The 13,925-nt window shown below is 43.3% G+C and overlaps 1 protein-coding gene across 1 annotated transcript in view; it reads right to left on the bottom strand.

Moving 5' to 3' along the window:
* COL28A1 (collagen type XXVIII alpha 1 chain) overlaps nt 1–13,925 on the bottom strand; it is a 157,317-nt gene that overhangs the window by 27,397 nt on the left and 115,995 nt on the right. Inside the window, exon 28 of the mRNA XM_037046418.1 lies at nt 380–448. Coding sequence (XP_036902313.1) covers nt 380–448 — 69 coding nt within the window. The remainder of the gene's footprint in view (nt 1–379; nt 449–13,925) is intronic.

The following is a 13,925-nucleotide window of genomic DNA, read 5'->3' as shown; positions in this document are numbered from 1 at the left end:
TACCATAATCTAATTCATCATGAATTGGAGATCTCAGAGTGAAGAGACCTTAAGATACCATCGGGTCATGTCACTGCCTTCAGGAAGTTCAACTATTACATATTTTGTAACTGAGTTATCTGGTATCTTTACAGGCCATGTTGCAAGGATTTATTCCTTTGTCAGCTGGTTTTCAAGAATGCAGGAAATGGGATTTTTTTAAAGTCAGCATGTTCGTAGATAGGAAAGAAAATGCATAAGGATTCACTTTCAAATGGATTTTTCCTCTAAGAGTTTTGTAAAAAGAAGAATAACAACTATATAAGAGCCCTTCCAAAGTTCAAGTCAAGCAATTGAGACCCTAAGTCTGCGAATGTTTTCAAGGTCCTGAAATACTTACCTTCTGGCCAGGGAAGCCGTGGCCGGTCGTGCCCTTTGGCCCCGGAAAGCCTTGAGGTCCTTGCTCTCCCTACATGCGATGTGGGAAAAGAATGTTCCTGTTAATCTTCTGAGAAACCTCAGAATATTCTTTGGGTCAGATATATATATACTTGCAATTTTAATACTGCATTACAGCATTATCTAAATCTGAAAAGACGTGTGTCAGATGGGCTCCATGCTCCGCCAGTGAAAGTCGAACGGCTGGGAGTGCAGTAGGAAGTGAGGCAGCTGGGTTTCAAATGCGCCTGTTTCTGTGGTGTAAATACCGCCACCCTGGCACGTTTCAGACTATGAGCTTCATAGCAATTAGTTCACACATAGCGATGAGTTGTATTTCAGTTGTGACATTGATGGTGGTTTTTATAATCTTTATGTTTCGTCTAAATTTTATTATATGTCAAAAGCATAAATTAACAATGGACAAAAAAAGGATATAATAGCATCTGATGAATGTCAAGGAGTTGTTTATATAATTTGTCAACACTCAGATTCCAAGCTGGAGATCTGAGCAGAAGAAATGAAGGGAGAAATACCTGTCCTGCTTCCAAAGATTTCACTGCTAACACTGGTCTAATAAAAAGGAATGGGCAGGAATGTGTGGGTAACACAGCCCAACCTCAACAGACGTACTGGGAAACATGCACTACTAACAGTCGGTCTACAGCCTCATTTGAGCCTGAAGGGTAGAGGCACCTGCCTACCTACAGACTAGGCGGCCCGCCCACAGAGTGGTGTGAATGACAGTGGAAAGATACCCACCGGAGAGTCTCCCATTCTTTCTTCTAATGAAAGAAAATTTAAAAATGAAAAGTATAGGAAGATACTTTTCCTCTTAAGAAAGCTGTATCAGTAATGATACTCCGACATAAATCCATTTTCTCAGGATTTTTCCGTGTGTGTGTGTGTGTGTGTGTGTGTGTGTGTGTGTGTGTGTAGGTGGCTGAAGACTTCTTCATTCAACTGTGTCCATGGTTAAGAGTAGCTGGGGCTGTCGATGACGGGCATGAGGCCACTGGTGCGGGGGTCAGCAGGGTTCCCGGGCAGGTGTGAGGGAGACTACGGTTATGGGAGAACCCAAAAAGGAAATCTATGGTTGGCTTGGTCCCAACCCCAAAGGACAGAACAGTATGGCAGAGGAGCTGGGATTGTGGTGTCATGGTGAGTTATCACTGGGAATTATACCTTTAGACAAAGTGGGTCCAGAAAGGACTCAATACTTTTCTGACAATTACTCAGAATAATTATTTCTCTTACAAACTTTCAGATTCCTATAGCAGCCAATACAGAAAAGGCTCAGTCAATGTTCACTACTAAGTAGCTGCTTTTAAGAAATGATGCAACTTCCCAACGAAGTTAACAGCCACTATGGCTTCACTGATGCACCCTGAGCAGAAAACCCCAGAGTGGCCGGTTATCAGGTCAGGGTCAGCTCCATGCTGAGGGGTTTATTTTACATTACTTTACAATATAGACATTTTAATATAAAATTGTTAACATTGTAGCTATTCCAGGCAGCTGGGTTTCCTTATAATAAAGATTCCTCCCCCCCTGTTTAATCACCAGTTTCCCTTCAAAATAGTTCAAGGCTCTTTCCATAATTTTCAGAGCAGACAATCTGGATAAAAGCCTTTAGCAAGTGAGTCCATGCCTTAGCTTGGCAGAGGTGAGTGCTATCCAATCAGATTCTTTTTCTTTACACATGTCAGGAAAATGATATACTGTGATTTCAGTGTGGCTCAGAAGCAACTGCAGGAAAGAACCTGCCTCTCGGAAGGTATAATTAAATCAAAATGTCAAACCTGGCTTCTTAACCACTGTATCTTACTCTTGGATCTGTCCTGTCGAAGATGTGATCTTTTTAGCTTTTCATACGATTGCTCCTTTTCTGGGAGATAACTTTCTAAGGAGGATGTACAAGTACCTGAATATTTTAATAGATCTTTTTTCACTACTGATATCTCAGGAAACAACTATTTTTGCCTTTTTTTTTTTTGCAAATGTCCTCTCAGGTAAAATTCATAGATGATCAAAAATGTAAAATAGATATCAGTCTTCTACTCAGGGTGTAGAGAGCCAGAAAAAAAGGCTGCTTTTATTCTTGAAACAGCAACAAAAACATGCTCCCTAATGAAATCACACCTTTCCTTAATCCATGGCAGAGCCGTGATTGTGGTTGCAAGGGGACGGACTAACTCAAAATCTGAGGAAACACAGGCTCCCCAAGGAGAGACAGGACCCTGGCACTCACCTACCTGCCAGAAACGCCAGATGTCATACAGGCTGGTGGGAAGAATTCAACTAGTGTTTTTAACAAATTGCTAAAGGCCGAGTGTGGTGAGTGTGAGAGGCTAGAACTCCTGGGAGCTTCAGGTACAAGGGAAATTCCTACCCACTCACAGGCTTTTCCCCTGGGGCACTTCCCCAGAGCTCAAGAGAGAGACTGGAGACAGGGCATGTCCTGAAGCTCCGTGGTGGACCAGGCCTCAGGGAGGGAGCCGTCCTCCAGAAAAAGGCACAAAGCCCTCTCCAGGACAGAAATCTTCAGCTGCTGGGGTAGTTGCAACAAACACTGTCACTTCGAGGGCACCGATGACAACCCACGGCAGCTGGGAGAAGGAAGTGGAATAAACCTGCAGAAGTACATCCTGGGCCCAGACTTTCAGGGACAACTTCCTCCTTGGGGAGGGTCAGGAAACTGCCCTCAGCCGGGCCAGCAGAGGCCTCCTGTGCCTTTGCTGGAACTCATAGAACTAGATGTACTTGAAAGGGGGTGAGGCTTTTTTTTCTTGTATTTAATCCTTTACTAAAAAAATTCTAAAATTTTTAATTAAAAAGAATTAACAGGACACTTGACAAAATGAATAAGGTCTGTAGATTAAATAGTAGTATATCAACACAGTCAGGTGCCACTTAAGATGTTTCAGTCAACCACGGACCAAGTATACGGTGGTGGTCACGTAAGATACTGATGGAGCTGAATTTCCTGTAAGAAAATGGAAGGATATGTGGTTCATGAGGATTTCTTGTTGTTGCTGTTCTATTGGGAGCAATATCTGTGGGGCTTGGGAATAGATTCCCTCTCACTCACAGTGCCTTAGTGTTGAGAGCACAGATTTCCCCCCAAGCAGTGGGTCCCTGGCCTGTTTCAGCACACAGGAGCCTGCCCCCTACGCACTGCACAGAGGGCTCTCCTGCCCTCCCAGGTCTGGCCTGATGGTCTGCAGGGCACGCTGCTGGACATTTCTTGGTAAGGACCTACAGTTCTGCACAAGGATGCGGGTCCACAGGAGCTGCCTTAACAAGAACTAAGTGTCACTGCCACCGTAGTAAAAGCTTCCTGTGGTCAGTGTGGAGCCAGCTTGTCCCTGTACTTTGGAAATATTTTTGGATTATAATGATGGGAAGCATAGATACATTTTATTTTCTCCATCAATTCAATGCCAGAGAGAACACCTTGTACCAGATGGGATGAACTGAACCAAAAACAAGTTTCCAAAGTCAGATGATTGAGTTCCTAGTTCTGCACCTTCTCCATGTTAAGCACCCTCTGTCTGTATGAATAGCACATAGTTCCTTCATCTGACCACTGCTCCAATATGCAATAGCCAAAACCACATGCCACGCAGTCCCCTGTGATCCTTCATCTCTCCATCTGTATTTCCTATTCCTACCGACCCGCAGGCCACCTTTCCCTCCCACCCTCCAACAGTCACTATTGCGGTGATTTGTGCCTTCTCCAGCCAGTACCCCCTTGATAGTCCCAGTCAGTCCGGCCCAATCCCTGTTCACGGAGCAGCACTGACAGCTCTCATGTTCTCTTTCTGACGCTGCCAGAGGAGGGGGTTGTGGGGCAGAGTTCGTAACAGCAGCAGTGGTGTGCCGTGGTGCCCTATGTCCTCCCGTTCTCTCACCACTCACTCACTGACTCACCCAGATCAACCTCCAGTTCTGCAAGCCCCATTCCTGGTAAGTGCCCTACGCAGGTGGACCATTTTTTATCTTTTTTTTAATTTTTAAAAATATTTTATTTATTTATTTTTAGAGAGAAGGGAAGGGAAGGAGAGAGTGGGAGAGAAACATCAACATGTGGTTGCCTCTCATGTGTCCCCTGCTGGGGACCTGGCCTGCAACCCAGGCATGTGCCCTGACCAGGAATTGAACCGGCAACCCCTTGCTTCACAGACCCATGTTCAATCCACCAAGCTACACCAGCCAGGGCCATTTTTTATGTTTTTTATCTTTTATTTATGCTGTGCCTTTTCTATATTTAGATGTTCAGACACGCAAATACCATTGTGCTATAATTAAGTACAGTATTCGGTAACATGCTGTACAGGCTTGTAGCCTAGGAGCCCGAGACTACACCATATCGCTTAGGTGTGTAGCAGGCTATGCCATCTAGGTTTATGCAAGTGCACCCTGTGACATTCCCACGATGACATAATTGCCTAGTGACACATTTCTTGGAACACATCCCCGTTGTTAAGCAATACATGACTGTAGTAATTTGCTGGTGTTTATAACTTTACCGTGTTATGTGAGAGTGTGCTTGTTTGTATGAGAAACACAAAATATTTGGGGGTGAATACTGCAACTTACTCTCAAGTGTTTCAGAAAAATAACAATGTTTGTGTATACACATGCACACACAGACTTTGATGAAGCAAATGTGGTATGTTAACCTTGAAGAAATCTGGGTCAAGGGTGCATGGGAATTCATTCTTTGTACTATCTTTGCAACTTTTTCATGAGACTGAAATTATTTCAAAATAAAAGTCAAAATTAAGATACTATATAAAATGAAAGAATGAATGCACTAAATGGTTGCAAAAGAGATAGCATCTATTCGTGCTAAAGGAACTGAAGCATATGAGCACACAGGTCCTTTACCTATCCAAAGTTGGGAACACACAGGTTAAAAGAACACCAAGAGACCTAAAGCAAAGCCACAGTGGTGGGTTTCTCCCTACCCAGAGACAACTTTTACTCTGGTTTTTAATCATCACCCGAGGACATGTTTTTGAATTGCTTTGAGACAGAGACATGGAGACAGAGAGAGAGAGAGAGAGAAAGAGATTGATGTGAGAGAGAAACATCAATTGGCTGCTTCCTGCACACGCCCTGACTAGGGGAGCAAACCCATAGCCTAGGCAGGTGCCCTAACTGGGAATTGAACCCACGGCATTTTGGTTTATAGGATGACACTCCAATCAGCTGAGCCACACTGGCCAGGGAAAGCTTTGCCCTTTGAATTTAGGAGGCTTGTGAAAGGTTACCAAAAACCTGTCACCCAGGATTTACACTGAGAAAATACCAAGTCCAGTTCATCCGTTAAAGCAGCAGTAGCGTTGCCACACTTGGACACAGCCAGTTGATAAGCCCGATCTTGGTGAACTCCACTATACTGTGACGTTATCTGCATGGGGGTTATACAAACACTGATTGAGAAAGGTGTTATCATGTGTTATAATTGTGCAACACATTTGAGTTGCACAAACAGAAAGGAAGCCCTCGGTTTCCCTTCCTGTTTGAGTTACTGCCTCTGAAGTTTCCTCTGTCATCTCATAGGTAATCATCAAGACAACTGTTTGGAGCATGGACGTCACTCATTTCACATGTGCAGAAGAGTACTAGAAAGCCCACTACTGGAGAAAGGTTTTAACATCCTCTAGGATTTCAGCCCTTGCCCATCGTCTCAGGCTAAAATGTGGATGGTGAGAAAAAACAAAAACAAAAAACCCCCATGACACCTAAGTGGGACTTGGGCTCAAACTTAACACCCTTTTTCTTTTACGACTGAGCTGCCTTCTTCCTTATCACTTTTCTTGCTAAAAGAAAAAGGGCTAAAGTCAAAATTAGAAAATGTATCTCCAGTATTTCCAGCTCAGCCAGAAGCTTGGGTTTCTTCTCTATCAAGATTTGTAGTCCTGAGAAACTGCAGAGGCCTGGTTACACGTGAAAACAAAGGGAACCTCTGGCCACCCTCCCGTTGTAGGTCGGCTGGAGCACTCTGGGTTGAGAGCTCTTGCGATAGAGGCTATGAGAAGAGAAAGCATTTTAATTTTTTACGATTTTTTCTTTATGGGATGCAATCCTGCAACCATTTTAAAAGTCTAAACCCATTCCATCTTTTTGTAGTGGCCCCCAAAACATCCTAGAATAAATCAATGTACTGTTCTTTCGTTTGCCTCTCCTTGTTTACCTTTCTTTGTTCCTGGTGGTGATTAGAATATTGCTAATTAGGAAGCAGGGGAATTGTAAAATTTGAAAGTGGGACAAGCAGCCTTCTGCCAGCTTGAAAAAAGAAGCCAGGATGGTGTTAAGATGTTGATTTAGTGGGTAATGGTAGAGTTAGCACATCCCAGCAACCTGCCTTGAATAAGCACGTAGTATTTGGACTGGAATCCAGGAACTGCGCTGTATTTTCGTATACTTGGTGGGCACAGCTGGTTCACTTTAAAAGGAAAATGCTATTTTCCAGGTGGCCTGTGGAGACCCTATCAGTGTACACATAGTTGAAGGTGACCCAGAGACCCCTAGAACAACCAAATGCTCTGGCATTTTGGCATCCGCCTCCTCCTTGAAGTTCTGGTCCTAACAGTTTCCTGGGTACTAGCAGCTGCCCCTTGTTGAGTACCTGTGTGTGAGGGACTGAGCTAGGTAATAATAGAGCTAGACACCCTCTTGTTTAACTTCCGTAATAACCCTGGGAGGAAGTATCTAAATGCTAAAACCAAGACGTTAGCAGTTCTTCCACGTCATCTCAGGTTGCACCTGACCTCACAGCAGAGCCTTGGCCAGTCAGTCAGCCTTCTAAAGGCAAAGCAGCCAGGCCCCCCCACAGGCTCTCCCGACTTTCGCTTCTCAGTTCTCTCTTTCCACCAAGTGCAAGTTCCCTCATGTCCAAGGTGAATATCAGTCAAGAGCTTCCAGTTTTGTCAAATCCTTTCCTTTGTGGAATTGAATTCTTCTACTTTAATGTCTCATATTGGTAGACAATATGTGGCACCAATAACACCTCCTTTTTATTACAAAATCATAAACAAGTAATTCTGTAACATAACAATATCACCCTCAAGCACACCATACGACATTTTGGGTGGCATGTTCAAACTAAAACTATAAATTATTACACCCATGTTATTACTTTGCCAAAAACACTCAAGCAGGCGTTGCTTCTGCCAGACCCTGTAGTTCAGTTTAGACAGTATCATGACAATGTGTGAGTGCAAATGAATTTAGTTTACACTGTAGGGGTGCTGGGTTAACATTTGAAGTAGTATAATCAGTGGTCCACACTTTAAAGACTTCAACTCCTACTGTCTGAATTTTCTCCAGAGGCAAGATAAAAACAGTTTAACCTCATTCAGAATCGGCGCCTCCTATTCTTACCCCATAATGAAGAATGCCTTCGCTTGACCTGACTAAAAGGTTAGTTAACTGGTTCCATCATGAGAATATTCTTATATTTGTGATCATTTCACAAATATAAGAAAAATGCAAAAGTCTCTGCGCAGGGAGAAACCCACAGAATGGTCATTTTATGCAAAGTGCTTGTCAAAGTGCTTTAAAAGGTAGGGAATTGGAAGTTGGACCGAGCTATCACTACATGTTCTTTGTATGCAATGTTAGTAAGTAGCTGAACATAGGGTAGGACTCTAACACTTGCTTTAAATAAAATATGCCACTTAAGAGCCAGGGTGTCGAGGAGGGTGCAGGTAACTCTTATTGACTTTTAATCTTCAGAGGCTACTGACAGTCATCAAGAAGAATATGACAAACCGTAGATGTCCCAATCGACCAAGGTTAGCTAACAACAGTTATAGCCCAATGTGCTCAATTTGGGCATATTTTTACCCAGTCATTTTGCTTCAACTTTTGGTCTCTGCTTTCATTTTCCTGTTTACGTTTACTAGCAGATGATAAACTGATTAGACAAGTGGTTCATGAACATTTGCAAGTAATCTCAGCCACAGAAGTCACTTGACCATTTGATTACTGAGTGGACACGTGTGCTCACTGTTATGATTTTCTATCCAGTTCACAGAATTTAGTCCTGCTGTCTGATAATAAAATGATTCTTAGTGGTATAAACACTAGAATTAAATACATTGATAAATCACAATGCAGAGTATCATGGCTTCTAGGGGCTTTACCAGTTGGAATCAGTTCTATGAATTGACCTGTCCTGCCCTTCTGCCTAAATATTCTTCTGTAAAATTGGCCAAATTTCATAAATATCTTGCAAGGCATTTGAATTACTTGCATCATGAATGATAAATAAGAAATGACAAGGTTGGCTTTGTGGAACTCACCCGGCTGGAGACGGGGCTCAGGGTGCTCCCCTTGCTCGATGTCTGTGCAGCGCGTCTCCTGGCCTCCTCGTTTGTCAGTTTGGTTTTTGAACGCCCGCATCCCTCTTGGTGTTATCTGTGCCCTCCAGGTCGACCTCTGCCTTGGTCCCTCCCTTTCACTTTTGTGTTATCCTTAGCAACCTTGTTCACATCCATGGCCTTAACTGTGACCCCCGAGGGATAACCTCCAGTTTTCTAATCCCCAGTCCTACTCCAGTCTCTAAGCTCCGGGCCTGACTTATATCTGCTTTCTAGACCTTCCCATTTGTTGGCCATTTCAGAACCAAATCTATCAAAGACAGAAATTCTATTCAGCCACATCTATTTCTCTCCCTGGTTTTCCCTCTTTAACTCACCTCTCAGTCTTCCAGGATTTTCTTGTTCTGACCTTGTCTGTGCTCCCTGGATACCGTCAATGTCTTGTTCCAGCCAGAAAACACCGTCAAGGGGGTCTTCCCTGACTCACCCTCGCCCTAGCTGAGAGTAATGCCCCTACAACAGGTGCACCTGTCTCATAACAGCTGTGGATGCTCACATCCTTCCTGTCCCGTTTATCTTAAACTCCTCAAGCAGAGACTCTTCATCTTATTTATCTTTACACCTTCTGAGGTACCTAGTTCAGGGCCCTGCATATATATCCCACTGAGCTAGAGGGAGTGGACGTAGAGGCTGGCTGTCATTTCGGTAGAAGTTTCCCAGAGACCATGTGCCCTAAACACTGTCTTACCTAGCCTTACAAATCCCCACAGGTATTTAGTGCTTCTCTGATTCCTACAAGGCAAATTTCATGGTAAGCTTTTAGGAATCCATATGGACTAGAGGTAACAGCTTAGAGACACAAGGAAAATTGCCAGCCAAGATTTCACAATGTGGGTTGTGAAGGAGGTATTTATAAACGATCCTCTGGCCTAGAGTCTGGACCTGAATCTAGGTCCACTTTATTAGCCCCAGAGACCACTGAACAAAGGAGTCAAGGACTGGCCAGTAGTTAGGAAACCGCCGTAAGTCATTGAAGAAGCATCGTGCTGAATGCACAGGCACCTTCCACATTGCGGCCAGGCTATGGGGATGGGGGAAGTGCCGCCCTGCGTGGCCAGAGCTGCTGCCACGGCATCAGGAAATGGGGTTCCTGTTTCAGGGACTCCTGGCAGAGTCTTCAGTCCCTGTGTACACATTTCCTGAACAAAAGGGTTCCGTGAAATGTTGTATGCTTTTCAGATTTCTCTTTCCCATGTATCAGTTTATCAACAGACAAGAATAGGCCTAAAAGCATGAAAGGCAAAGCCGCCCTTGTGCTGATTTAACATTGGGGTAGGCTTACCAATGGCTCCAGAGATATGCAGGCCCAATGCCTGGAATCTGTAATGCTATTAGACACACACCCCCAACCAAAAAAAAAAAAAAAAACCCTATGAACTCCAAATATACCAAAATATATGTCATGGTCATGCATCCTTGGACATGTAGCCAAATGGAAGATGCTAATTAGAATTAAACAGGCTCGGCTGTGCACAGACATGAGAAACACCACAAGGAAATGTGCTGGGGGGTCCCTTCCGTGAAGATGAACAGAAAAGTATAGCGGGCAGCTCCATACAGAAGCAGAAGGTAGCGGCTCCCGCTGTCACAATGAATGTGTCTTAACTGTCACACATTTGGGTGTGAAGGCTGGGGAAAGGCAAGCTTGTTTAGGCTCCAGGTCACATGTTTAATTACACCAAAAAGAATATCCCAATGTGACATTCAGCCAGGTCTTCCCCTAGGCCGAAGTTATTTCCTGTGAGTAGATTTGGTGAAGCCCGTTAACTTGTGAGGTGCAACCAAAGGGCAGACCAAGGGGTGGATCACCCCCACCTTTCATCCCATGGCCCCTTCTGCCACGCTGGGGACTCCCAACCCACTGTAAGCAGAGTGCCTGCTACACCCACATGCTTCTGGACCTGGCCCCCGGCCACCGGACTGGGGCCCCTCCCATGCAGGAATTCTGGAGACGTTGTTGACACTGACATCTAAAAGCCATAATGGAAACTCACTGCTTTTAAATTCTTGTATTTGAGATGTGAATTCCAGAATATATGCCTCNAAAACCCCTATGAACTCCAAATATACCAAAATATATGTCATAGTCATGCATCCTTGGACATGTAGCCAAATGGAAGATGCTAATTAGAATTAAACAGGCTCGGCTGTGTACAGACATGAGAAACACCACAAGGAAATGTGCTGGGGGGTCCCTTCCGTGAAGATGAACAGAAAAGTATAGCGGGCAGCTCCATACATAAGCAGAAGGTAGTGGTTCCTGCTGTCACAATGAATGTGTCTTAACTGTCACACATTTGGGTGTGAAGGCTGGGGAAAGGCAAGCTTGTTTAGGCTCCAGGTCACATGTTTAATTACATCAAAAAGAATATCCCAATGTGACATTCAGCCAGGTCTTCCCTTAGGCCGAAGTTATTTCCTGTGAGTAGATTTGGTGAAGCCCGTTAACTTGTGAGGTACAACCAAAGAGCAGACCAAGGGGTGGGTCACCCCCACCTTTCATCCCGTGGCCCCTTCTGCCACGCTGGGGACTCCCAACCCACTGTAAGCAGAGTGCCTGCTACACCCACACGCTTCCAGACCTGGCCCCCAGCCACCGGACTGGGGCCCCTCCCATGCAGGAATTCTGGAGACGTTGTTGACACTGACATCTAAAAGCCATAATGGAAACTCACTGCTTTTAAATTCTTGTATTTGAGATGTGAATTCCAGAATATATGCCTCTGTGCTGTTCTCCTAGTTTTGTCTTCTGTCCAACAGGATCACAGCTACGGAAAGACAGCAGCATTCTATGAACTGGTTACTCTCTACTAGGAATTAAAGCACAGAGAGAACTAACAACTCATGGCCCACTCAGAGAAATGCCTTTCACCAGAATTCTCAGCATTAGCTCTTCTATCGGTCTCTTTCTGGATATACTATGGAGATTAAAGAGGCAATGTTAATAGAGTTCTATGAATTCCTTAAATACAAGTATGGCAGGCTTATTTCACCCAGCCTAATGTCCTCTAGCTTGATCCCTGTTCTTGCATATGGCAGAATTCCCTTCTGGGGGGGCTGGATAATATTCAACTGTGTGCATAGACCACATTGTCTTAGTTCACTCATCCCTCAGTGGGCATTTAGGTTAGTTCCATGCCAGGGCTATGGTGACTGGTGCCGCAGTGAACACACAGGTGTGCTAAGTGATATAAGCCAGGCGCAGAAAGACAAACCCTACATGGTCGCACTATGTGAGATAAAGAAGATGGTCGAGGTCCTAGAAACAGAGTAGAATGAGGCCAGGAGGAGGAGATGGGATGTTGCTCAGGGGGTGTAAAGTCTTAGTTATGTGAGATCAATAAGTTCTGGAGCCTTCTGAACAACACACTGCCTATAGTTAACAATACTGCCTTGTACACTTAAAAATTTAAGTGGGTAGGTTCCACGTTAAGTGTTTTTTTTACCACAATAAAAAATAAAAACAATAGCTAAAAGTAATAAATTTGTTTAAAAAGGAAATGACAAATATTCAAGTGCATTTTAAATAATATACAAAAATAATTTTTAAAAGCTGGAAAATGTATATATAATAAAGCCTTTTGCTTAGTGGTTCCTATGGGCAGTCCTCAACCTCATTCATTTATATGCCCCATTTTCCTTTCCCAGTGCTTCCAATTTAACACAATAGGAGCTATTCCTGATGATTCAAACGCTGCTTTCAGAGGGGCAGAGCTTACTCATAATGGAAACTTTTCTCTTGGTTTTCCCTGCAATGCTCTTTTAGACTGAATTCGCAAGCTGCTTAGTGACAACTTCAGAGTTGGCCTTACTATAGCACTTAACACACAGATGTGTGGCAAAGATACAGAGTAAAATAATGTGAAAAGGCCCACAAAGTCACAGTCCCTTATAAAAATATGGCTTCCAAGAAAATTCTGTTAACAAAGTTGCTCTGGTTTTAATTGCACCATGCTTGCTTCAAGCATGAAAATGTAAGTTAAAAGTCTAACAGTAAAAAGAGACAAATAATGTATAATACAATTGCATTTACAAATTTTTATAAGCTTAGACTCATGCTCAAAGTAAAGTAGAAAACCACATCAAAGGGTCAGCATCAGCAGAGAAATTCACAGGTAGGCAGACTTCGGTTCAATATGAAGAAGGAAAGCCTACCAATTATGGCTATAGAACAAGACTTTTAAAACACAATGGAACAGAAATACTACTGCAAGTATGGGAAATTACAAGAATGTTCTCTGCAGCATTATTTAAGGAAGGGAAACATAAGTTATGTAACTTAAGTTACAGCCATGTTATGGGTTACATATTACGGGTTACATAGCTGTTGAAATATAGTAAATATTTCTGTATTGATTTGGAGGGCCATTCATGCTCTATTAACCAGGGGTACAGTGGCGTAGGAAGCAAGTTGGGGAAATTCTGCAGAGAATGGTGTTAAAGGCTGTTGTGCTACGCATGAGTCTGTTGTGGGGCTGTTGTGCTACACATGAGTCTGTCAGAAATATGGCAACTACACACCAAACTCCAACCAGTGGCAGTCTCTAAGACTGAAGGAGAAAGGAGACTTCCACAACTTTGCATGATTACAAGGTATTTGGATTTAATACAAATACATTTGTATTATTTAATATAAATAATACATTATTTTCATTTTAAAAAGCCACAAATCTTCTTGAATTTGTTACAAGGTCATTGAAAAATACACAAGAAAGGGGAAAACTTCCCTTTCCTGGAATGTCCGTGCAGAGTCTGGAGACCAGATGCCCTTTAGAAATTTAGAGTAGATTCTTGTGTTGGATGGGAGGGGTATTAGTAGAGCCCCTTCTGATTCAGAAGATCAAGGGCATGGTCTCTGGCAACTCCTTCCTCTTTGGCACCACGAATATGTCCTTGTTTACTAGATCTTTCCCAACAGCCTACATGAGACCATAATATCTTTCATCTTAAATAGAAATTTACTTAATCTCCCATATTACTCCATTACTACATTTCCATGTTCTCCCTTTCAAAAATGTTGCCTGTGTGCTCTGTCTGCACTTCCTTTCTCACTATTAACTCTTTTAAAAAATCTTTTAAAACTGTACTTATTAATTACAGCTGGCATACAGA

The sequence above is a fragment of the Sturnira hondurensis genome, unplaced genomic scaffold (genome assembly GCF_014824575.4).
Source record: "Sturnira hondurensis isolate 20B ecotype Veracruz unplaced genomic scaffold, ASM1482457v3 Scaffold0005252, whole genome shotgun sequence".
In the NCBI taxonomy this organism is placed as follows: Eukaryota; Metazoa; Chordata; class Mammalia; order Chiroptera; family Phyllostomidae; genus Sturnira; species Sturnira hondurensis.
This window is presented reverse-complemented; position numbering and strand designations above follow the sequence as displayed.